This window comes from Salarias fasciatus, chromosome 4, assembly GCF_902148845.1.
Source record: "Salarias fasciatus chromosome 4, fSalaFa1.1, whole genome shotgun sequence".
In the NCBI taxonomy this organism is placed as follows: domain Eukaryota; kingdom Metazoa; phylum Chordata; class Actinopteri; order Blenniiformes; family Blenniidae; genus Salarias; species Salarias fasciatus.
The window spans coordinates 7,091,839-7,114,936 of record NC_043748.1 but is presented as its reverse complement, the minus strand read 5'-3'; the positions used below and the strand labels follow the sequence as shown (position 1 = coordinate 7,114,936).

The 23,098-nt window shown below is 42.0% G+C and overlaps 4 protein-coding genes across 5 annotated transcripts; 2 read left to right on the top strand and 2 right to left on the bottom strand.

Moving 5' to 3' along the window:
- Positions 1–99: 99 nt before the first annotated feature.
- On the bottom strand, positions 100–6,472 carry ush1ga (Usher syndrome 1Ga (autosomal recessive)). Of its 2 annotated transcripts, XM_030090565.1 has the most exons (4): positions 6,138–6,472; positions 2,653–3,106; positions 1,769–2,565; positions 100–979 (listed from the first exon to the last, which is right to left on the bottom strand). In XM_030090565.1, exons 1-4 carry the CDS (start codon positions 6,299–6,301, stop codon positions 976–978), a joined length of 1,419 nt encoding a protein of 472 aa, XP_029946425.1. In that variant the 5' UTR covers positions 6,302–6,472; the 3' UTR covers positions 100–975. The 2 variants fall into 2 exon arrangements, with proteins under 2 accessions (XP_029946425.1, XP_029946426.1); XM_030090566.1 differs by lacking the exon at positions 100–979 and having other exon boundaries at positions 1,765–2,565.
- A 1,977-nt stretch (positions 6,473–8,449) lies between these two features.
- On the top strand, positions 8,450–11,164 carry otop2 (otopetrin 2). Its single transcript, XM_030090631.1, has 6 exons — positions 8,450–8,946; positions 9,043–9,179; positions 9,265–9,323; positions 9,524–9,666; positions 9,760–10,613; positions 10,707–11,164. The coding sequence occupies exons 1-6, from the start codon at positions 8,514–8,516 to the stop codon at positions 10,875–10,877; spliced, it is 1,797 nt and encodes a 598-aa protein (XP_029946491.1). The 5' UTR covers positions 8,450–8,513; the 3' UTR covers positions 10,878–11,164.
- Positions 11,165–12,521: 1,357 nt separating this feature from the next.
- LOC115387211 (Golgi apparatus membrane protein TVP23 homolog B) lies at positions 12,522–15,391 on the top strand. The gene is made up of 7 exons (XM_030089825.1): positions 12,522–12,560; positions 12,648–12,715; positions 12,810–12,954; positions 13,485–13,574; positions 14,410–14,538; positions 14,645–14,773; positions 14,877–15,391. The coding sequence occupies exons 1-7, from the start codon at positions 12,549–12,551 to the stop codon at positions 14,901–14,903; spliced, it is 600 nt and encodes a 199-aa protein (XP_029945685.1). The 5' UTR covers positions 12,522–12,548; the 3' UTR covers positions 14,904–15,391.
- LOC115386768 (5-hydroxytryptamine receptor 3A-like) lies at positions 14,937–19,390 on the bottom strand. The gene is made up of 9 exons (XM_030089237.1): positions 19,283–19,390; positions 19,060–19,205; positions 18,914–18,958; positions 18,729–18,835; positions 18,469–18,638; positions 18,266–18,378; positions 17,591–17,801; positions 17,301–17,453; positions 14,937–17,154 (listed from the first exon to the last, which is right to left on the bottom strand). Exons 1-9 carry the CDS (start codon positions 19,320–19,322, stop codon positions 16,883–16,885), a joined length of 1,257 nt encoding a protein of 418 aa, XP_029945097.1. The 5' UTR covers positions 19,323–19,390; the 3' UTR covers positions 14,937–16,882.
- Positions 19,391–23,098: the final 3,708 nt, after the last annotated feature.

Here is a 23,098-nt window from a genome sequence, read left to right as displayed (position 1 = left end):
ATTTTATAATTCTGGATTAATTGTTGTATTTTACAGGATCATGCCATGAACTCCTCTGATGTGAAAACTAGTTTGAAAAGAATAAAAATAATTGGAAAATGTTAGTACTTACATTTTATTTACAGAAAAATCCACATACACTTGTTAAAGATAGCTGTGACATAACATATGTTACTGTGCAGACGATGCTATCAAAAAATAGAAAAGGTAGAGACTGTTGGAGAAATATCAGACTAACTGAGGAGTGGTGCACAAAAGGTAATACAATTTTCAGTGTCGGTTTAAGGTCATATAAAATGTCACATTGCAATAAAATACAAATAAACAGCTCTGTGTTTTCACACAGTTTACAATACTGCAGTAAATCAGAAAAGTGACCTCAATACACACTTGGCTGTATTTAGCAATGAACCATATTCAAAATGTGAACGCTGCTCAAATGGGTGTTACTGAAAGAGTTCTTGCTGGGGTTCGAACGATAAACGACAGGTTTGAGCAAACGCACAGGCACAAGCGATGCAGGCACATGAGGAGGCGAGGCTTACCCCACAGGGGAAAACATGTTCAGGGGCCACAGACCCAACAATCAACTCTCTGTTAGCGGCGCCGCATAGCGCACAATGACACCGCACATCAATGCACTCTGATAATTGTCTTTCACTTTGTGAATCCAGGCAGCGCGGAGGGAGGAGGGGGGACTCCGACCGGCCAACCGGCCCCAAGAGATATTTACAGCGACGTTCCCATGCTAACAAGTCACTGTAAAGGAATCCTCTTCCGAACGAGTCTTGCACTCGTCTCTTTTTGCTTGACATATTCATCCCGACAGTGTCCTTTCTGCTTTGTTACCACCGAGCTAACAGCAGAGCTAAATCACGATGTCCTTCCTGCTCATATGTGACATTCACTCCACAGCGCCTCACTGACCTTTAAGGCTGGTTGAGCGCACAGTGGGATGACCATCCACCACTTTTATTATCTGCAGAACAGAATGAAGAGGAGAAGAAAAAAAGAAAGCCGTGCTTGTAAATGACTGTTACGTGAATCATTTTTGCAGTAGATGCATCTTAACAACAACAACAAAAAACAAACTACAAGTCTAAAAATGCGAACAAATTGTGAAACACTGTCAATTCCTAAGTCCTTTTTTTTTAATCAAAGCCTTCTGCAATATTTTGAGCAATACTAGACCTTGTCTGTTGGATCAGCCTTCACTCCCCACATGCATAAAGGAACAAAGGGCTCTATCACTGCTTCTCCTTCCTTCAGCCATTTTCAACAGATACTGAGCTCTGCAGACTGGTAACACCAGAGCAACGGGTCTGGCAGTACTGTGACACTAATCAAACCTGCTCTCATCATTAAATGGCTGTCTGTATCTCTTTGTATTTACACCCAAAGATGAAGACATCCTCTGGACCATAGTGCTGTGACTCATTGTTGTATCTGCTCCAGATTCTAGTCAATCACATAAATCAATACATAAAGTCATTGCATATTTGAAGAGCTGATGTTTAAACTTAAATTAGGTTTGGAATGTTTCCATTTACTGCCATTTCTGTCTGTATTAAGATAATTCAAATGAAACTTGGCAGTGATTGCTTCTCTGGGGTGACCGTCTGGACTCATGTTTGACAGCATGTTCTGCTGATGAAGGCAACTAAAGGCGAAAGTTTCATGGACTTTTATGAATGAGATGAGATGGTTTTGGTGTGCATTTATGAAAACATGGGAGGTGTAATCAACAGTCGACTGCAGGAATACTCACAGTTCAGTGTCTTCAATGCTGTCAGGGTCGTCGATCGTCTCCAGCCGCCTGCTGCATGCATCTAGGATCTTCTTCCTCGGCCCCAAGGGAATGTGGATACTTTTCAGGTCATGGTCAGAGCACAACAGCAGCGCTTCAAGATCAATCTTCTCCCGCCTGAAAATGGAATAAAACTCACTCATGCTCTGAGAGGCGAGGAAGACCTCCAGAGGGCTGGTGTCTGGCTCGTCGTCGTCATCCAGCCCTAACTCTACTTCCTCCCACGGCAGCTCTTCCCGGTTCCTCTCCTGAAGGCTGCGCGCACTGCCAATGCTGTCCTCGTCCATGCTGGGGTACTGCTGCAGCCGACTCCGTAAACGCACGTTGTGATGCGACTGACTCTCGCTGGTCGCGTCTCGGCCGCCCAGATCAAACAACCCCCCGCTGACGTAGTTCCTCCTGAAGACCATGGTGCCCAGGCCCGGCCGGTTGAACAGGGAATCGTGTCCGGAGTCGGTGCTGATCTCAGAGTAATCCACGTCCGTCCCGTGGAGGTCGGGCTCGCTCATGGCACGTGAGATGGCGTCGTCGTTGTCTCTGGGGAACATGTCGCGGACGTTGCGGCGGCCGCGCTGGTTCGGGTTGACGTAGGTCCCCTGTTTGACAAACATGACATCATTTCCCAGCTGAAGTCCGGAGAGGGAGCGCACGCTCTTCCTCCCATCTTCGTAGATTTTAAAGGTGCCATCTCCTTGTTTCCGCTTCTCCAGCTTCTTCTGGATCTTTGTTTTGCCCCGGTTTGTGGCGTGGAGAGTCGCCTAGCACAACAGCAATATCAAACACATCAGTTGTACAAAAACAACACAAACTCAAACCTTGAACACTGAACGGATAAAAATCCTAACCTGGGAATATGGCACACTGGCAGTGGCTGTGCTAAAGTTGCGTAGTTTGTGGCTGAGGGAGCTGCTGCTGTAACTGGAGAAGCTCATTACATCAGACGCCGACGCCTCGGACGCCTCCTTGTGAAACTTTCGCTCCATCCGTTTGTGGTGCTTCTTCTGCATCTTCACGCACGCCTTGATCCGCCGCTCGGCGTCGCGGAACGCCCGGTCCTTCAGCTTGTTGATCAGCTTCGGATTGAGGCCTGTTTGCTTGGTAGCAATGGAGTCCAGGTATCGGACGCAATCCATGTGGTTCTTCGTGGCGGCCATGTCCAGCGGCGTGTGGTAGTCGTTGTCCAGGCACCATATGTTGGCCCCGAAGGACACCAGGAAGAAAATGCAGTTGAGGTGACCATTGGCGGCGGCGAGGTGGAGGGGTGTGTTTCCCCAGATGTCGCACTTGTCTGGGTTTCCTCTGCACACAGAAAGATATAACATACAACCTTTGAAGGCTAAATCACTGAATAAATATTTGAATCCTGGATAAGACGGTGACGCATATTATGCTAGGAGGTTGCGTTCTTCTTGGCTGCAGTTCAGATGACTCAGTCGAGTAACCATGCACTTTCTTGAATCTGCTTTAAACCCTGACCGGCAAGGCATGGGTGTTAATGAGACCTTGTTTAATAATTTAAATTACAAACATGACATATACACTTCTGTTGAAACTGTTTTTTTTTAAGGCTTTTAAAAAATAAGATGATCTATCTTTAAAAAAAAAACAATCCTTCTCAATAGATTCTGCCTGACACAGAGTACCCTGACCACCAATATAGGACACATTTCCCCTTCGAGGACATTCCCCGACCTGAGAGTTACCTTTACGTGCAATGCGCTGTTGCTGACTGTAACATGACCGCAGGCCTGCCAGCACCGCCACCGCGCTACCTGGATCTTGTTTCAAGGGAAGGCCACCTAGGCTGTGCCTGACTCTAAAAACTCCATTGTCCGTAGCTGTTGATCTCACACTGAATTCCTGGAGCCAAAACATTCCGTGTGACACACTGACGAACTCAAGTCCATGAGGTCAAAATATTGTATATATGTCTTTCCCACCATCAGAAATTCCAATTTACCAAAAATTACTAATGAATGAGTGAATTTCTTTTGTTAGTATGACTATTTTCTATGTAACTTGTAGATAATTCATAATATTTAAAGAAAATCTTTTTTTTTCACAATATGCGGCATCTTTGTGAACATGGCAATAAATTGAGCTTAACTTACTCAAAAGTTTCACCTGTTCATTTTTTCCTCCTATAGTAGATTCTTCAAGTATTTATTTATTCTTCCTTGTATTTACGTGTTTGCTCAACCGTCTTGTCCTTGTCCTCCAAATGTAGCCACATACAGACTGCTGAATATTTGATGCGATGGACAAGAAGCTACTGTGGAAGTGCATATGTATTATTGATGGCAGGTGTTGTGAGGTTTTCATGACGAATGTGTGTCAGATCCATCGGATCCAGCTCACACAGCGATTAAGGAAGTCTGATTTCAGCCCTCTGTTCTTTTATTCTTGGCTGGATTAAGAGCAAACATGTCAGTCAATATCAGAAATGAGGGCAGAGCTGCTACACAAAATTCTTGATTTATGTCCTCTTATCTCCAGGACGCGGTAAAGCAACATAAAAGGTTATATATCGGCTCAGAACAATAAACAGGAATTAGCCATGTTCGGTTTTCCCATTGTGATGAATTATCACCATCGGTGCTCAAATATGTTTTTCCTGACGGGGGGGAACTTCTACCATGATAGCTTTATGTGTCAAAATTTATGTGCATCCCAGTAAAATGCTGACCACAGCTGTGATAGGTCTGCTCACTTAATCCAAGCCAGCTCTTTATCACGTCCGCGGCTGTTTGCATCCTCGCTGCCCGTGACAGCTTGATTTTACTGCAGGTCACCCGATGCTGTATACTTGCCAAATATAGCAGACATGGCGTCTTTCCCATGAAACTGTTTGAGCGGCATTAAACTTCTTTTCTTTATATCTCCGGGTCTCGCATGTCTGAGTTACGACTGCCATTACTACTGAATGTTTAAACCTGGTGTCAATCAGTACTTTATGTCTGCGGCTATCAACAGAGACAAACTGCGTGCCAAGCAGATGAACACCCCTGCAGCCTCATTAAAACATATTTCATGGGAATTACTGAATTTATCACATAGCAGCTGAGAGCTTTCTTTGATGTGCAGCTGATGTGCTTCAGAAAAACCTTAAAAAAACACCCTAAATTCCCAAAACATCCTCAGTTGTTGTAGTTTGCTTTTAATGATTTGATGGAGGATGCCGCTCTCATTCAGATCTGCACAATTATTCAGATTCATAATGGATCCTTTCTACTCTTGCTGGCATGCAAAGCAGCTCAGCCTGACATGATGAGGAACTGGCAGTTGAGAGTAAATCCCAATCATTGTTGAATACTATGCCACTAGTAAACAGCCTTCTGAAAATATGTTATCCACTCGTAATTCCGTAATTCTCCTTTGAAATTAATTATCAAAATAAGTAACTCCTAGACAGCTTTCTTTTAAGAAAATTATATATATATATATATATATATATATATATATATATATATATATATATGTATGTATGTATGTATGTATGTATATGTATATGTATATACATACATATATATATATATATATATATATATATATATATATATATATATATATATATATATATATATATATATATATATATTACACATGCATATTTTGGAAATTAGAATAGACATAAAACTACTGATTTTGATCACCCTGAACAGCTGCAGTTAGCCCAGGGTATGGAGGCTTTGAATCGTGTCCAATTAACAGTCCCAAATGTCAAACTGTATTTTGTCATCATGAATTTATAAACATGTTCAGCTGATGATGTTGTGGTGATAATAAGCCATTGCAATATTACAAAAATCCAGGAGGATTTCCATGAATTGTACATAATTCCAACATGTAAGCACCAGCAGATTAAATGTGTTATTGGAGCAGTATTATTGGAGCACAAACGCACTGGCATGCTGCGTTCACGTGAGTCCAGGATATTAACTGCAGAAGTATTTTAGAGATGCACCACTCCCAGGATTAAAATACAATCATATAAGTTTCCGTACATTGTTTTAAGCAGGGATCGAAGCCAAGGAACACTGTGTATGAAGGTCCTCTTCAAACCGGGTTAAGCTGAAACTGATGCAACCCTGCAAACAGTGACCTATATGGCTCGTGGTGTATGGTTACTTTAGAGGCTGCACTTTTTTAATTAGATGGACATTCTGGATTTTTTTTTTCCATTTAAATTGCTTTGCTTCATACACATTATTATGTTTTTGAAACTGACAGACAGCATAAATGTTCCCTCTGTTCATGCATGTTGTGCGTAAAGAAGAGGATGTATGTGAATTCTTAAGGCGCACGAGCGTCCCGGTGCTTTCATACCCACCCCCGGCCCACGATCAGCCGCAGAGCCTCCAGGTTGCCGTGATAAGCGGCCCATAGCGTCGGTGTCATGCCATCCTCGTCCTGTGCGTTCAGGTCCTTGCGGGTCGCCTCCTTCAGCAGGTCCAGGTAGCCGTCCCGGGCCGCTTTGTGGTACCTGTCATTCATGGCGCGCGTTTAAGGCTCCCTGCTCGACTCCATTCCGCTGTGCGAACACCGCCAGCAGCATGGCGGCGGCGGCGGCGATGGGGGCTGACCGACTGAGGCGGACCGTGTTTTCAGCTTCACGCAGAGCCCGGGGGAAGCGCTCCTGGTCGGTGGAGGAGCGCCGGCGGAGCGGCGACGGTATCCAGGGACGCAGAGGCGAGGCGCACCGAGAGGCGAACAGTGCTCCCGGTGGCCGAGGTGGTCCAAAACACATCATTCAGCTGGGGACTGCGCGTAAAACCAACACTGTTCAGAAAGTATTGATAGAATATTTACCCCCCAAAATATAAAATAATCTTTTTTTTTTTTTAATTGGTATCATTATTTGTCAGGATAAATTGAATTCAGCCTTTGTGACTTTGTGAATTAACTTGTCTCTGTCTGTCTGTCCTGTAGGAGTGTTCACACAAAACAATCTCATCAGCAACAAAACCTGAACTCAAAGTGTATGATTGGAATTATTGTCTTCGAGTTCACTTTACACCTGTATACATGTCATTGTGAGAAACTGAAATAAAAGCTACATAAAACAGAAATATTGAAAATGACACCCTGGGTCTCAGTGGGGCCCACCTGTATAAATAAAGGTTAATTAAATAAATAAATTGAATTGACTCTTATGAGAACAATATAACAAATGGGGATATATAAAAGTTTAGTTTTATATCCAAGCTTGTTCCTTAAACAGTATATCTTACAGAAAATCAAAACAAGACAAAAACATTCACTGATGTGTGATTTGGAAAAAGCAGAACATCAGGAAATATGTGCAAATAGCAAACCATTACCCAGAAGTTATGACTACTGACAAGCACACAGGGAAGAACCAGAATCTCTCTGCAGGTATTTTCCTTGTGCGGTTCAATCATCTATTGTTCTCCCTCACACTTTCCTTCACTGGGAGGAAACAGGAGCGCACACAGCACATGGTTTCACGATGGCTCAACAATGGAGTGTTGCAATGAAGAAGAAACCCTGCTTTCAGCCCCACCCTGATGAAAATAATATACTACCTAGGAAGTTATCAAAATTAAGTTGCACAGGTGACAAGTTGTTCGACACATTACAGGTCTAATGTCTACGTGACAACGGGCAAAGGCCAGTGACAAAGCTTATAATAAGCTATGCCTATAAAAATTAGGGTGCACAGCATAAAACAACAACTCTTAATTAAAGAACCTGAAGTATCCTGAAGAAACTACTGAATAAAAAAAACACAAGAAAGTAACGTCTGCTGATCTTGGTCAAGAGCCTGAACTGCATGTGTTCGGCAGCAGCCCGAAAGAGGGTCAAATTTCCAGAAAATGAAAAATAAAGTGACTAAAACTTTGAAATTCTTAGAAATCCAGCGAGACGATGGAAAAATGGTCCTCGGCATTTACGTCACACATTCATCTCTGTCGTCGAGCTTGTATTTTGAGCAATTAAGTAAAAGTTTTGAGAACAAACGGCACGCGTGAAATTGTGTTTTTGTAATATCAACAAATTTTGCTGTTAATCTGGAAAAGAACCGGTTACTGTATTTTGGAGGTCATGAGAAAAGGCTTTTCCTGGAAACGTCTTTTGAACTTTGCAGGGATATTTTGCGCAAAACATGCTGTGTTTGGTCATCATGTGATGTTGTTCACAACAGATTTATTGACATTTACGATTCCCCGTACCGTAAACTTCCACATGTTTGGAGGCGTATATATAAGTCACGACAGCTCGGACCTCCCTCAGAACCAGACGGCATCAGGTAAGATCACCGATACCCTGAAACTTCTTCTTTGGGCTGCATGAATGTTAGGTTTTGTCGCAGACAGCTGGAGTTCTGATTTAATTTGATCTGTTTTAACTGTCTTGAGTGTTTTATTAGATGTGGAGAAAGTTAACGAAGTTGCTCTATTGCATTAGACTGACTTTTATATGCATGTACTTTTTTAAAGAAACCCTGAAACCAAAAACACAGGAAAACAACAAAACAAAACAAAAAAACACCTGTTTTGTCAGACCTTTTGTGTCGGACCAGCAGGGTAGCATTTATGCTGATTTAGTATTCAGGGGAAGGTTTCATCTGGGCGGGCCCTTTCTTTAGCCGGTGAATGGGTGTAGCTGTTAAACCTGCCATGTCTCATTTGGGACCAGATGCAGCAGCTACTCACTTGTGGAGGGATCTTACCGCAGGGACAAGATGAGTCTCAACAACAATGACTGCAACTGTATGAACTCCAAGAATCTGTGTGAACCCCGCAGGATGACGATCAAAGGCACAGAGACGGAAGGGGTCCACCTGTCCAACAACATCAACGCTCCCAATCAGACGGAGAGCTCCTCTGATCCGGACCTGGGAGGATCGGAGGCCGAAGTCGCCAGGGAGCGGCCGAGGAACTGGGGATGGATGCTGTCCGGGATCATCTGTCTGAACATCCTCATCCTGGGCTGTGCCCTGGTCAGCGGCAGCGCGTACAACAACGTGAACATCAGCGGCCCCGACGTGCAGGTTTTCCTCATCATCCTCGTCCTCCTCACCTCCATCTGGATGATCTACTACAGCGTCTACACGGCCAGGCAAGAGAATGCTGTGGTTTTCAGGGATGGTCACGCTGGGCCCGTGTGGCTTCGGGGTAAGCAAACATCCAACCCATTTAGGATTGATTTTTTTTTTTTAATTCCCAGAGAACTTCCTCAATAGTTTAATGATTTGCTTCTCTCTCTTTCAGGAGGACTTGTTCTTTTTGGGATCCTCAGTATTCTGATGAATATTTTCAAGATTGCCAGCTACGTGGGATACCTCCACTGTGATTCTGCGGTGAAAGTTGCCTCGCCTGTGGTGCAACTCGTCTTCATCATCGTGCAGGTGAATTTTGTTTTTAAGAGAAAAAGTGAGAATGGTGATTTTGATAGTCACAAAATATTGAGATTTATGTGATATTTATTTTCAGACCTGCTTCTTGTGGGCACATGCCAAAGACTGTGTGCAGCTACAAAGGAACATTTCACGGTATGTTATTCATGTTGTATTTTTTGATGGTGTTGCGCAATTGTTTAAAAAAAAATAAACCAAGTTAATAGTGTGGCACTTATTTCTTTTGCCTCTTATTTTTGTAAAAGCAAGTTATTTTTCCTAAACTAAACCACAGTTTCTTCTTATTAAATGTTTATGTAAGTGGCCTTTAACCTTGTTTTCCTTGTTTTTCTCAGGTGTGGGCTGATGCTCACCCTCGCCACAAATCTAGTTTTATGGATGAATGCAGTCACCGAGGAATCTGTTCATCAAACGGAAATTCCTGAATATCCAGTCAACGTCACTAAATCCTCTCAACGAAGCGCGTACTTTACAAGAGGTAACTCAGTCAGACGACGCAATCTTAGTGGGCGCAGGCAGTCAGTCCGAAAAACGCCACCTAACCTTTCTCTCTCTGTTTCCTGTCTTGCAGCGAGTTACGGAGACGACCACTGCAAGTGCAGCCACGGTTCCTGCAAGATTTTCAAGAATGCCTATTACTACCTGTACCCTTTCAACATTGAGTACAGCCTCTTTGCCTCTGCCATGGCCTACGTGATGTGGAAAAACGTGGGCCGAGTCATAAGCGAGCATGGCCACCACAACATCAAATTTACCCTGAAGGATGTGATCCTCGGTCCTCTTCTCGGGATCCTTTTAGTGGCGGCAGGTTTGGCGACCTTCATTGTGTACGAGATGGAGATGGTGAAAGAGCACCACGACGACGACGACAAGACGGAGAGAGCCATAATGATGCACTTCGTCGTCAACATAGTCATCGTGACCCTGATGTCCGTTGCCAGTGCGATCGGCAGCGCAGTCTTCAAGGTGGATCACAGAGAGCACGTGTCGGACAAAAACCCAACTCGCAGCCTGGACGTGGGGTTGTTGGCCGGAGCCTCGCTGGGACAGATTATCATCAGCTATTTCACAATCGTCGCCATGGTTGCAACAGGAGCCAAAGGCCACCTGAACAGGCTCAACCTGACCTGGGCCATTCTGATGGTGATCCAGCTCGGCCTGCAGAACTTTTTTGTGATTGAAGGTCTGCATCGGGAGCCCTTCCATGAGGTGCAGCAAGATACTGTAGTGGTAAATCCATGCGTGCTAGAATTGCCCAGCGGACTGTACGGTCTTGAGAGTGCCGACATGGACATTAAAAAACCCATTCCGGAGTCTACAGCGCACAACTTGCCTGGCCATGCAGCAGAGCACAGACACAGGCTCCCGTGGAAGCGACGGATTCTGAAGGAGGTCTGTGCGTTTCTGCTGCTGGGGAACGTCATAGTGAGTACTCACTCTCTTTTAATCCTATTACTGCCCGTTTCCTTTTTCTTTACAATTCTGAATATTAAATTTAAACCTTCTTTTCATTCGCAGCTGTGGATCATGCCTGCATTTGGTGCTCGTCCCCAGTTTGACCACGACACAGAGACGGAGTTCTACAAATTCAACATGTGGGCTGCTGTGGTCAATATTGGACTTCCTTTTGGTATTTTTTACCGTATGCACTCGGTTGCCAGTCTGTTTGAGGTTTTCCTGACGTCATAACTGAGTCACATTAAAGTATTTCAACTTGATAAAACTGTTTGCACAAGCTGTGAATCCTTGTGAGATTTCTGTCTTCACAAAATCATATTGTGAAATGAATGAATATCATCACTTTGATGGTTTTATTATCCTGTAGCATCTACATTTGACAATTAATGCATTTAAAATGTAATTTTTAGCAGTGAAGAAAAATATTCAATGAAGTGCTGATCTTGTCAATTTTTAATTTTTGTCTCAAGCTTTGTACATACTTCATAAAAGCAATAAAAATTTTCATTTTATAGACATTTGATGTTTGTGAATTGCTTGAATGCATGTGCGCGTGTGTGTTTGTGTGTGTTTGTGTGTGTTTGCCTTGTGAGGACTGGTCATTAGCTGAGATCAGCTGCAGAGCCCCGTGACTCTAAACCTGAAACCAGATCAACCAGTATAGAGGATGCATGAATGGATAATTAAAAGCAAAACCCTTAATTTCTCTCTCTCTCTCTCTCTCTCTCCCTCTCTCTCTCTCCCTCTCTCATGTCAACATGACATTAAGGACATGCACCCAAGGGATAGCCTATGTATAAGATTTTAACACAACTAAGACAACTGCTGATACCATAAACATACACAGACATACAGAGATATGATATGGCATTCTTATATAAGCTTGTTTGTGATCCTTATTTTGAAGTTTCCAGATATGCCCAGAAACAACCACCCTATAAAGACACAGGTTTATGCAGGCCTTTGTAAAACAAAATAAAAGGACTGCCCATTTGCAATTGTAGTGCCCACAATGAAGATTTTAAGTTGTGTATATCACTTGTCTTCGCGATAGCCATGTCGGTCTGCACTACCTCTTCCAAGGTTTCACAGGTTCCGAGGTAATTTATCAGTCTTGAAGTAGGTTTTTCGAAAAACTTTCTTCAGACACCACGTTCTGTCACCAAGCCGCCATAACCGGAAGTGAAACCGTTCATATGTAATGCTAATGGGGTATTTTCACAGCTTCACTACTTCCTGAAAATAGCTGTGCACATTCATTTCCTGTCTTACATTATTGGCCAAACTGATTAATCCAGGTGTGTCTGGTTTAGACTGCTGCAACAAGACACACCTGGATTAATCATTTTGGCCAATAATGCAAGACAGGAAATGAATGTGCACAGTTAATTTCAGGAAGTAGTGGAGCTGTGAAAATGGCCCATTAAATAATCAGCATTTTAGAGAAAAAGGACAAAGCTGTATTTTATTCAAGTTCTTCTGTTTGATTTTATTTATAAATATCTATAAGAACAGCTGTCGAGCTGAATCTGTTCAGCTAATGAATAATGGTTCAGTTGTAAAAACCAAAACATTTGATACCCTTATTTAGACTTATTAACCATGAAAGAAATGAGATGATCAAACAACAAAGACACGAGGTCATAAAATACTTTAAACGCATATAAGGTGTAAAATGCGTCGGTTTTATAACGGCAACAACAACATTATTATTATTATCATTATTATTATTATTATTATTATTATTATTATTATTATTATTATTATTATTATTATTATTATACCACTTAATAACACCACTTAATAGTAAAGACTGTAAAGACGTACCTTTCAGTCAGGCAAATTTAAGGACACACCTCGGTTTTGTTTACAACACGTCACAAGGAAGTAACTTCAGTCGAAATGCTGCGACAGGTGATCCGGCTTTTTCTTTCTTTTTCTGCTTTTTAAATAATTGTTTAACTTACCTCCGTGTTGACCTTGCTCTTTGGACATTCTCAGGACTCCCAAGACGCTCCGCTTTTTGGTGAAGATTTGGACGCCGTCGGCAAAAGCAAGTCCAAAATCAAGTAGGATGAGCTGCTTTGCATATGCAACACTCTCTCTTTTTTTAATTTTATCGACCAAGCTACAAATGATTCAAATGCTGCGTGTGCGTTTCAGACACCCCGTGGCCTCTTTCTTCCACGTCTTCTTCCGATCAAGCGCCATCCTGGTTTATTTGCTGTGTGACATCTTCAACAGTGGCTTCATCCCCTGCATGGTGACCATCATCCTGCTGCTGTCATGTGACTTCTGGACTGTTAAGGTGAGAATGTCTAAAATTTGTCTGCAAAAAGTGTTTCATATTTGACAATGAGCAAAGGAAGGGTGCATGGGACCGATCACCAGCCCGACACAGGGCAAACACACAACCGCACACACTCACATTGACAGCCTGGAGCAGTTGTGGGTCACCAATTAACCCGTCAATCATGTTTGTGCGAGGAAACCCACGTATACACAGGGAGGACAGGCTGCAGCTGGTATTTGAACCCACAACATTCTCGCTGTGAGGCGAAACTCCTTGAAAACTCATCCAACCCCTGTTCGAATCTCAGTTCCTTTGTTTGTTTGCTGGATTCGCCTGGTGAACAGTAGCTGCATTTCACTACCGTACTTTTGTTTGTGTATATGACAAATAAGAATCTAATCTAATGCAGAAACAGTGGACCGCCACAGTGCACAGATCTGTTGACAGTGAGAGCTGAACTCTGATTTTATGGTCACAAAACCCTCTAAGTAATACACCACCGTGCTTTATGCGTGCATTGCTGAAGAAGTGGGCTTGTTTTTCAGAATGTGTCTGGCAGATTGTTGGTGGGCCTGCGCTGGTGGAATCAAGTGGATGAAAATGGGAGGAGTCACTGGATATTTGAGTCCAAAAAGGTAAGCTGGAGCTCACCTTTTACAGTAATTTCAGCATGAGAACAAAAAACATCCATTTCCTTAACCCTGCTTGAGATCATTAGGAAGGGGGTCTATTCCAGCTAATGCAGTGGGAAGGCAAGATGGTTTTAGTTATATAATATAGAGTAGCATTAAAAAAAGGAGGAAGCCTTAAAAAAACTTTAAAAAAAAGTCACATGTACCAACACATGAGCTCATTTTGAGATCATTAAAAAGCAAACAAAAAAGCAAAACAAGTAATAAAAAAGGAATTGCATATGAAAGCAAAGCTAAACAACGTGCTGCACGGAAAAGACGCTCACACAAAGAGAATTCACGCACACAGGCACATCCACCGTCAGTTTGGTGTCATCAAACGAACCTGATGAGCAACAGTCTTGCCATTGTGGGGAAAAACCCAAAGAAAACGTTTTCAGTAACAGGAAGTAAAGTAAACGCCTCATAAAATCAGTCCAAGGTCTTTTCAGTGGACGGTTATCACTACAAAACTGTACTATTTAGTACTTTTTATTACTTTTCTTTTAAAACAAATTTGTGAAAAAGAATCTGTGTTTGGGGGTCAGCGTTATCGACTTAACACAATCTAAAAACAAGTCAACTGTCTTCTGAAGTTTGTGAAAATAAACTCCTTCGTGATATCTGCAGATCCTTTCTAGTGTGTAATGTAGCTCCATAACCCTGTTGACTACCTAAGGACAATGAAACGGGCGTATTGTTCCCTTTGTCATCCAACACAATGGAGAAAATATCAGAGACAAACAGCTGTTTCATTTATTTTTAAGTATAAAATAAACTTTTGCGTTCTTTTTCTTAGTGGACAGACGGGAAAGACACAACCTCCAGCGCCGACTCCCGGATCTTCTGGCTGGGACTCGTCGTGTGTCCGATATTCTGGATGTTCTTTGTGTTCAGCACCATCTTCTCTTTGAAGATTAAATGGCTGGTCAGTTCGGAGCTCCTGCCTGCATTCATCGGACGAATCTCAGTCAGTGTAAATATCAGGTAATGATGGGTTCACGTTTCGTCGTTGTTCCTGCTGTTGCCCTCAGGCCGTGGTGATAATGGGACTGGTGTTACAATGGGCCAACCTCTACGGTTATGTTAGATGTAAGGTGGGTGGAAAGTCCGACCTCAGAAAACTTGCAAAGAACTACCTCAGCGTCCAGATTTTTAAGCAGGTATGCAATTTATTATCCTAATATTTTAACTTTCCACCTTTATTTTTGTTGAATTTGACTCCTGCATGCTTTTCATTTCACTTTTTTTCTCTTCTCACTTCAGGCGGCGAAGGAAACTGAGACTTCTTGAGAATGAAGCGGACTCGGGACAACAAAATGCATGAGCACAAGAGTGAATGATTTTATTGATGTTCACTTGGTTCCAGTTGGAAAGGTGTTGCTCATTTTTCAGGGTTTACAGAACTTTTAAAGAGAACTTGAGCTACAAAGGGCTTCACAGTGGTTTGAGGGAATCCTGAGGGAGGAGAGGAGTCGTCATATATAAACTGTATATTATAAAAGATGAGAAGATAATTTATGGGATAAATATATGTATGGCCGACTTACTGTGGCTGCTAATCAATCTAAGTTCTGTCTTTAATGAAATCAAACATTAGAATATGCTTTTTGGGAAATAAAGTCTTGTTATGGCAGTGTGAGATATCATACAGAGAAATGGAGAAATAAATAAGCATCTTTGGGGTTGGTGCTATACAAACAATGGTCTTGCGCCATTGTTTTGGGTCATTGTTCTATTTTACAAATAGAAAAATAAAGTTTTGTTATTTTCCATGCTGAGATGTCTCCCTGACTACCCAATGCAATAACACTTTCAAATCTACCGGCATGACGTAAATAAAAAACTTATATTTGGACCTGCTGCTTACGACACGTCGAGTTATTTTCTGTGTGTCACAGTTACAGTCAGCCTTGACGTTTAAAGCCTGGTCTAAAATGTGGATTAAACTCCTTCCTCCAGCATTCCTCTCTGGTGACAATCAGTCCACTTCACCTCTGCACTACACAGCCTTTCTGACTGAAGTGCTCAGGGACCTTTTTTATAATGTGTTATCTTTTTGATGTTATAAGATACCTGGGCAAAATGGAAGGATTAAAGTGACTGACTGTGCAGACAGCTTCTTCAGCACTGTAGCCGTTAATCATGTTAGATTATTAAATCTGACAAAACAGAAGAGCATAAGTTTGTTTGGGGAGTTTAACTCGGCTTCCATTATCTCTCTTTTTGCTGTCTCATTTAGCGGCTTTGGCAAAAATTGGCTGTATCTTTGTATGAACGTCTCTCGAACAGACACACCCATGACCTAACAAATAACAAAGCCTCTTATCCCTCCGGTCAGCTACATGAAAAGACGCTGAGTAAGATCGGTGTGGCGCGGTAATGATTCCACCGAAAACAAGAAAGGAAAAAAAAAACCCTGTAACAATGGCTTCATCACAAAGGATTATGTTGAGATTTAAACTATTGGGTGATAGAACTACTACAAAAGGTTAGTTAGAAAGTCTGAAACATGAGGAGTCGGGACAGTCGGTAAGAGATCAAGCAGTAAGAGAAGGAGGGGGAAAGGTCATAACGTGGTAGAGGAACAATTCTTTGTTTTGCTGTTGTATGTTTTGTTTTCAGTCTGCGCTGAAATAACTACAGTGATCCTTAAATGTGAACATTGGAAGTGTTATCTGCTGGTAAACTCAAGTTGAAGTATTTCACTTTACCCTCCCCCCACTTATTTTAAAAATTTAAAATAGCTTTATTTGAAAGAATAAACTGTCCTGTCCTCAAATGGTTGAAATTAATCCAACTCCTCTGTTACATAAGCTGACCGAGGTTTTGTAATTATCACAATAAATCATCGATACTATTTATTGATATATGAAACATTATAATTGATTGCCTGTTGAGTTGTTTATCAGTGACTTTGATTTTTATAGCTGATATAAACAGAATCGTGACTGAAACAGTGACAGTGGTCTATCTGTGCTCAAGTTTTTAGCCACTAGGTGGCAGCAAATGCACGTCCAAGATTAGAGGATCGACACTAAACAGGCTTTTTTTTCCTCTTCTATTTGCATTTGAAATACTTATATCAATGAGTATAAGTTCTGGTCTTTGCATTTCTGTGTCGTCAGAAAACTGGCGAAAGCTCAATGGAACATTAGAGCATGCGTGGCTTTGAGTGATTATTATTATTAGGCATATATTTACATTAATAGGTTACTGAAAAAAAGCACAGATGTGTCATATTATGCTGATGGTGGGATTTGATTGAATGCTCATTTTGTTTGATTAGCTACCTGCCAGCTCCTAAAATGATTCACAGAACATTTGTATTGTGCCATCACAGTCATCATGCCAATAAAGTATCCAGTGGTACAAATGAAGTAGATCCAGAAAAAGATCCTGTCCAGCCTGTTGGCAATCTCGAGGTGTCTCTCTTTTTCCGTTTCCGCCGCATCGAGACCATCCAAGAATTTGGAAACGTTTCTGAGAGTCTGACTTTCCTCCGACTCAGTCAGCTGGACGACGGCGATGTCAGGGGTGGTTTCTGCAGAGATTTAGGATGCAGTTAGAAGAGGAGAAATGGAGTTTTTCTAGTTCACCAAAGACCAAACCACTCCCATTCATCCAGTGTTTCCCAATCCAAGTGCCTCCCCTGAGATAGCTGCTACTGAACAAGCACGTGCTCCTCACCTTCACTGACTGTCTTGTCCTTTTTAGCTTTTGAAGTCGGCATTTTGAAACAGCAGCAGAAAAAGAGACAGCCCTCATTGGCCACCCGCGTCAGCAGCATGGACACCAGCATGCTCACAACCAGCAGGACGAGGCAGACGCAGAAGTGGATTCCTGTAGGACAGAGGGTTGGTCAACCTCTGTGTGTGTGTGTGTGTGTGTGTGTGTGTGTGTGTGTGTGTGTGTGTGTGTGTGTGTGTGTGTGTGTGTGTGTGTGTGTGTGATCGCGCAGTCCATGGGGGATGGCTCACGGATGATGGGGCCACACTGGCTGTCTCCAGGGAGCTGGTCGCTGAGGATGTTGAGGAACACGGTGAAGCTGAGAGCCAGGGTCACTTTGAAGGAGTTGCGTTCGCCGCCGGTGAGCGGAAGAGCAAAGCTCCCCACGTCAGCCAGGAGGATGAGTATGCTGGGCAGCTGCAGCGTGATGAAGGGGCTGCTCGGTTTGATGCTCAGGGCCACCTGAGGAGCCACGCAACACACGATTTTAGGGCCTGCTGTGTGTGAAATTGTTAAATATGAAGCATGTTTAAGAAGACATTTGTATGAATATAGGCCTCTGCTATCATTTCAGTTACTAAAAACTAATAAATGATCTACTTCACAGGTTACACCACTTTTAAACCTCATGTCAGTTATATTTTCAGAAGAAGACATATTTATAACTATGTCAATAGCAATTAATCTTTAATTGCTCTATGGAGAATTATGAATATCAGCTGCATGTTGATTCAGAACACCTCATTTTAGAGACAAAGGGGAAGTTATCATACATTTTAAAAAATAGTACATACTCTCACACTTTTCTGGTACACCCACGTTTTTGGGATATTTGCAAACTCGGTGGTTTATATGGACTCCACTAGTGAGGAGACAATTTTTTTCTACCCTCTCTCATAGTCTCTTTTCATTAAAAAGTTGCTTACCAAGATGTAACCAGAGCCGTAGTATTTGTTTAATTCAACACGGTCTGTTTGCCAGTCTCCATGGGTGCCAGTAACGTACACCAGTCCACCAAGATTCAGCAATGTGCCACATTCTGAATGAAAAACAACATTCTCAAACATTGTTTCTTTCAATTTTGCATTTGTGAACTTAGAAACTTATTTATCGTGTATTTTCAACTCACCATAACCGTACCAGGAATCGATGGCGATGGGACATTCATCAGAAGCGAAGGGGTAATTGAACAAATTGACCTCGCAGTTCACCTTCGTTCTGACGCTGACCTCGTGCTGCAGGGTGCCGTCGCTGCGCACCAGCAGGTCATTGGAAGTGTGCTTTATGTCTGTCTCTATTCTACACACACCAGAGGAAGGTGGCTCAACTTCAAAATGAGAACTGAATTTGTGACAGCAGCTGAAATCTGTTCACGGGAAATCAGCTTACGCGTTTGTCACTTGGAATCGCGGGGTCCAGACCTTGTTCACTGGCAAAACCACTTCACCATACGGATAAACTGTTTGGTCCCACATGAGCTCAGGATCCTTCCACTCCTAATCAAAAAAATCAAAATCGATGCAGTTAAGCTTTATTCTGTTGGTTTCTTAACTCAAAAGTCTCATTCTGCTTACAAACGTGACTTCCAGACGGGAGTTCAGATGGAGTTTCTTTGTATCCTGTTTAAAAACAGATTAGTCAATAAGAGCATACGGACTGATCAAACTGTTGATCTGCTTCAAAAATACTGGAGTTTTAAGATATCATAGAAAATACTTACAACTGACAGAGTTTCATAGAACATATATGTCACGTTAATCTCGTGGAAGCAGTATTCATCCTGTGGCTGAGAAAGTAAACCTTTCTTGATCAACATTTCAGCCAGACACCGGCGACTCGTACAGGTGGACTGAGAGGCAACACGGCCTGAAAGTTGTAAAAATAGCTTAAAAATCTTCAAAGAAGTTCAGTATGATAATTCCAAAATGCAAATAGTTACTTACCTGCAGCTAATAAACTCAATAAAAAGACCACTTTCTCCATATTGTGCACAGCCAATGTGTTCAATCTTCACAGCTGAAGCCTTCGGATTGACTGACAGCTGAGGGAACCTTCCATCCAGCCCTGACTGACAGCCTGCCACGGCTCTTAAATAGGCTCCTCAGTCAGATTTAACCACATGCTCACAATGCTGAGCGGCCCACGCAGACACACAAAGAGACAATATGATGCGGCCGCAACGGTTCAGTGAATACATAGCGTGATTAATTACAGAAAAGCTCAGTAAGCCTGTGCAAACACACACCACGTAAGTCCAATCACAAACATTGTGTGTTTATCTGCCATATAGCGAGATCCAGCTGCTAGATGTGCTCACAGTTAGTTTTGGCACTATTTCAATGGGAGTGTGGCTTGAGGAGGACAGCGCGCCTGAAAACGCCTGATCCCTCGCTCGTGGAAGCAGGACAAAGCCTTCAGGCTGCTGTGGTTTCAGGGTTCAGCTGGAAAGGCATCGCCATTAAAAAACACTTTTGTTGTGCCTTCCTGTGTGGTGAGTTCAGGTTTCTCTCCATTTCGATTATGTCGTTCACATTGATGATCTGATGCACGAGATGTCTCTTCATAGTGCCACCATATTCACTGACTTCTGCAGTTTTGTTATTTCATAATTAATGATTATACAAGCTTGACAACCAAAGAACAGAACAGAAGAACAGAGTTTGTTATGAGTGCTGTTGTTATGTTTCACCCCGTAGCCTTCAGTGAAGCCTGAATTATTCACAATACACCAGATTGCAGCATTCAACTCAAAGATGTTGAATAAAAGTAAAACTGAATTTGCTGGACACAAGTGTCCCTTTTCAAAAAATGCTTGTTTCAAGGAAGTTATCGCCAGAAGTTATTATATTTAGCATCAGAATTTATATGCGCAAATATACACTCTGAAGTCAAAAGTTTGACAGCCCTGATACTGATGCAGATATACAGAGTCTTGTGAAATCGGGGTAAAAGTGAGACGTCTCCATGTTTAGATCTTCAGCATTGCTGTGCCAGATTATGGTGGAGAAAAGACAAACTTTACAGCTTAATTTCACATTTCTATCTGTTATTAAAGTCTGTACTAAAATGTTGATATCTTCCACAGGATGTTGGAACTTTGTACCCTTGTTTCACAGTGAGGAGGACATCCTTGGTTTGATTCTTCGATCAGCTGCTTTTCTCTACAGAGATTGCATGTTCTCCACCATCAACTGGTGACTTTAGGTGTGAGGAAAGGCTTGTCTCTTTGTTTTTGCTCTGTGATGGACCCAACTTGACACCCAGTTGGCTGGGACTGGCTGAAACCACAGGGTGGGTGAAGCAGTACAGAAGATAGATGAATTAGTTTTCACCCACCCCCCCGCTTCTGTCTTTACGTCTCATTCTTTGCATACTTGTCACATTTCGCAGATTCTCAAAGTCAGTCGGCCCTCCCCTCTTCTTTGTCCTTCGCACTCTGTGATCGATGTAAAGTTATCTCCGGAAACAACAGAGGCCCATCTGACAGATCCACTGTCCTCCTGATATTCGTCTCCAGGTTTAGCAGCTCAGCTCAATCCAGCGGAAACGTACAGGTCCATTACTCATTGATCCTGACTTTCCTCTCACTTATTGAATTCATAAACACAATGTACAGCATGAGCCTGCATAGTTTTACTTTTATTTTTGGAGCTGAGGCACAGTCCAACTATGAGACAGCTCAAACAATGGGAAGACGAAGGGCGGAACATGCACGAGGTGCTTTCGCAATCTGTTTATTTATCCGTTTATTTACTTGTTGATTGCTGTTTTGCTTCGTTTTATGGTTATTTAATTTTATGAGCTTGTTATTGAAAAAAGCAAGATGTAAACAGGCTGACTGCAGAGGGGCAGGATTTCATAAACCTGTGCTTCCTCCTTTCCGAGCACGATAACATTTCATTGTGTTCGTTGTTTGTTTTTACTGCTGTATTTTATATGTTGAATCATGTGGTTTATGCATATAATCACATAAGGTTTCTTTGGCAAGTGAATCTGTGTATTACAGGTTGAAATATGATTTCAGCTGAGAAGTGTGTTGTTAGACAATAAAATCAACAAAAAGAAAAGTCAATCCTCTTCACTGTGTTTCATTAGTAGTACTGCAGTAAAGGAAGTGTGTGTGTTTTCACATATCTTCCTCCTTGTCACTGCCACACTAATTACCTGGTTTTTTCAGGTTATCTCTCAGAAGAATGTGTCTTATCTCTGTCTTCACACATCTCGTCACACAAACGATTCACGGCGAATCGCTTAAGTTTCAAAAGGACAAGAGAATCGTCTTCTATTTTTACAAACACAGCCCGGTTGCTTTGAAGTTGTTGACCTGGTTGTAAGGACCTCTGCATGTTCTTATGGCTGCAATAAACGTGGTTTAAGTGTCTCGGCTGTTCATACCAGATCTTTCGTTTCTTATCGGAACTAAAGTGAGGAAAACTGAGACAAAGACAATCCTTTTGCCAATAACAATCAGATTGAACAAAGGTTAACCTCCTGATGAATGAATCATAGATATCTGAAGGGAAATGACCACACAAAAAAAAGATATAACTGAAAAAATTTGAAACCAGATTAACTTATCAATTTGTCATCTCATTTGTTATCCTGTGGAAGAATATATAGATTATACAAGAACTGTGGTATCACACTGGAACGAACAGTTCAAAGACTTCAGGTGTTTTTGTCTCGAGGGACCTCTAAAATATTCCACAGGTCATAAATCTGTCTGGACACTCCAATAAGGTTTTAGAGGGAAGTGATAGCCGTGATATCAGGACAGAAATGGGACTTTGCCTTCGGACCAAGCCAGGCCCCCCTTTCAATGTCACACGGTGCAGAGGAGGTTTACGCAGAACGTCCTTCGTCTGCGGCGACGCAACTTTTAGCGCCTGGGACAGCTGATGGACCGCACTGACGTCTGACATCCTCCAACTTCTTCTCTGAAGGTCAGTTGAGCATTGAAATGATTGCGTTCATTAGAACGGGTGGGAACACAAAAATACAGGGTTTTTATACACACACACACACACACACACACACACATATATATATATATATATATATATATATATATATGTGTGTGTGTGTATATATATATATATATATAGATAGATAGATAGATAGATAGATAGCAGATTTTCAAATCGTAGCAGAAATAATGGTGTTCGTGTGGGACTAAACAAAGATGAACTTTGCAAGCAAATATTACAAAAAAAAAGTAGAACAATGAAAGAAGAATGCAGCCAAGAAAAACTGATACATAGGACCAAAAAATACCATGCAAAACAGTGAACACATGTCAAAAGTGAAGTCAAAATCATTACATCTGCAGAGAATATGTAATGCTGCTCACTTGGTCTGCTTGTTTCGTGCAGCAGTTTCAGTCTGGTGCTGCAAACTTTGCTCCAGTGGTTTCCCTCCTTAGACCTGTGACCGCTGCAGATTATGAAGCGCAGGATATCTTAGTAACTTATTTGTGTTTCATTTGATCTTTTCAAAGCAAACACCGACTCGCAAATCCATATCTGGAAAATGTCACAATGTCCTTTTCTTTATAGGTCTTTTTTTAAGATCACATGAGATGACTGTAACGCGTTGAAGCCTTTTTTTTATACGAATTACGTTGGTGAACGTTCACAATTCTGACAGTCAAACTACCTTAAAGTCACATCCAACTTTCAGAAACTATGTTCGAAAGACTTCTCATGAGCTATTTCACAAACTTTAAGATCAAAACAGTTGACCGTCACCTGTTTGGTTGT

Excerpts from the sequence above, each read along its gene's own strand:
- otop2 (XM_030090631.1), top strand. The coding sequence starts at position 8,514 with ATGAGTCTCAACAACAATGACTGCAACTGTATGAACTCCAAGAATCTG. Across the intron at positions 9,324-9,523 it reads CTACAAAGGAACATTTCACG|GTGTGGGCTGATGCTCACCC; the intron begins GTATGTTATTCA and ends TGTTTTTCTCAG. Across the intron at positions 10,614-10,706 it reads TGCTGCTGGGGAACGTCATA|CTGTGGATCATGCCTGCATT; the intron begins GTGAGTACTCAC and ends TTTCATTCGCAG.
- ush1ga (XM_030090565.1), bottom strand. The coding sequence starts at position 6,301 with ATGAATGACAGGTACCACAAAGCGGCCCGGGACGGCTACCTGGACCTG. Across the intron at positions 3,107-6,137 it reads CGGCTGATCGTGGGCCGGGG|AGGAAACCCAGACAAGTGCG; the intron begins GTGGGTATGAAA and ends TTCTGTGTGCAG. Across the intron at positions 2,566-2,652 it reads CCAGTGTGCCATATTCCCAG|GCGACTCTCCACGCCACAAA; the intron begins GTTAGGATTTTT and ends CTGTTGTGCTAG.
- LOC115387211 (XM_030089825.1), top strand. Across the intron at positions 14,539-14,644 it reads CTTTGAAGATTAAATGGCTG|GCCGTGGTGATAATGGGACT; the intron begins GTCAGTTCGGAG and ends TGTTGCCCTCAG. Across the intron at positions 14,774-14,876 it reads GCGTCCAGATTTTTAAGCAG|GCGGCGAAGGAAACTGAGAC; the intron begins GTATGCAATTTA and ends TTCTCACTTCAG.
- LOC115386768 (XM_030089237.1), bottom strand. The coding sequence starts at position 19,322 with ATGGAGAAAGTGGTCTTTTTATTGAGTTTATTAGCTGCAG. Across the intron at positions 18,639-18,728 it reads CGATTCCAAGTGACAAACGC|AATAGAGACAGACATAAAGC; the intron begins GTAAGCTGATTT and ends TGGTGTGTGTAG. Across the intron at positions 17,155-17,300 it reads GGACAAGACAGTCAGTGAAG|AAACCACCCCTGACATCGCC; the intron begins GTGAGGAGCACG and ends AAATCTCTGCAG.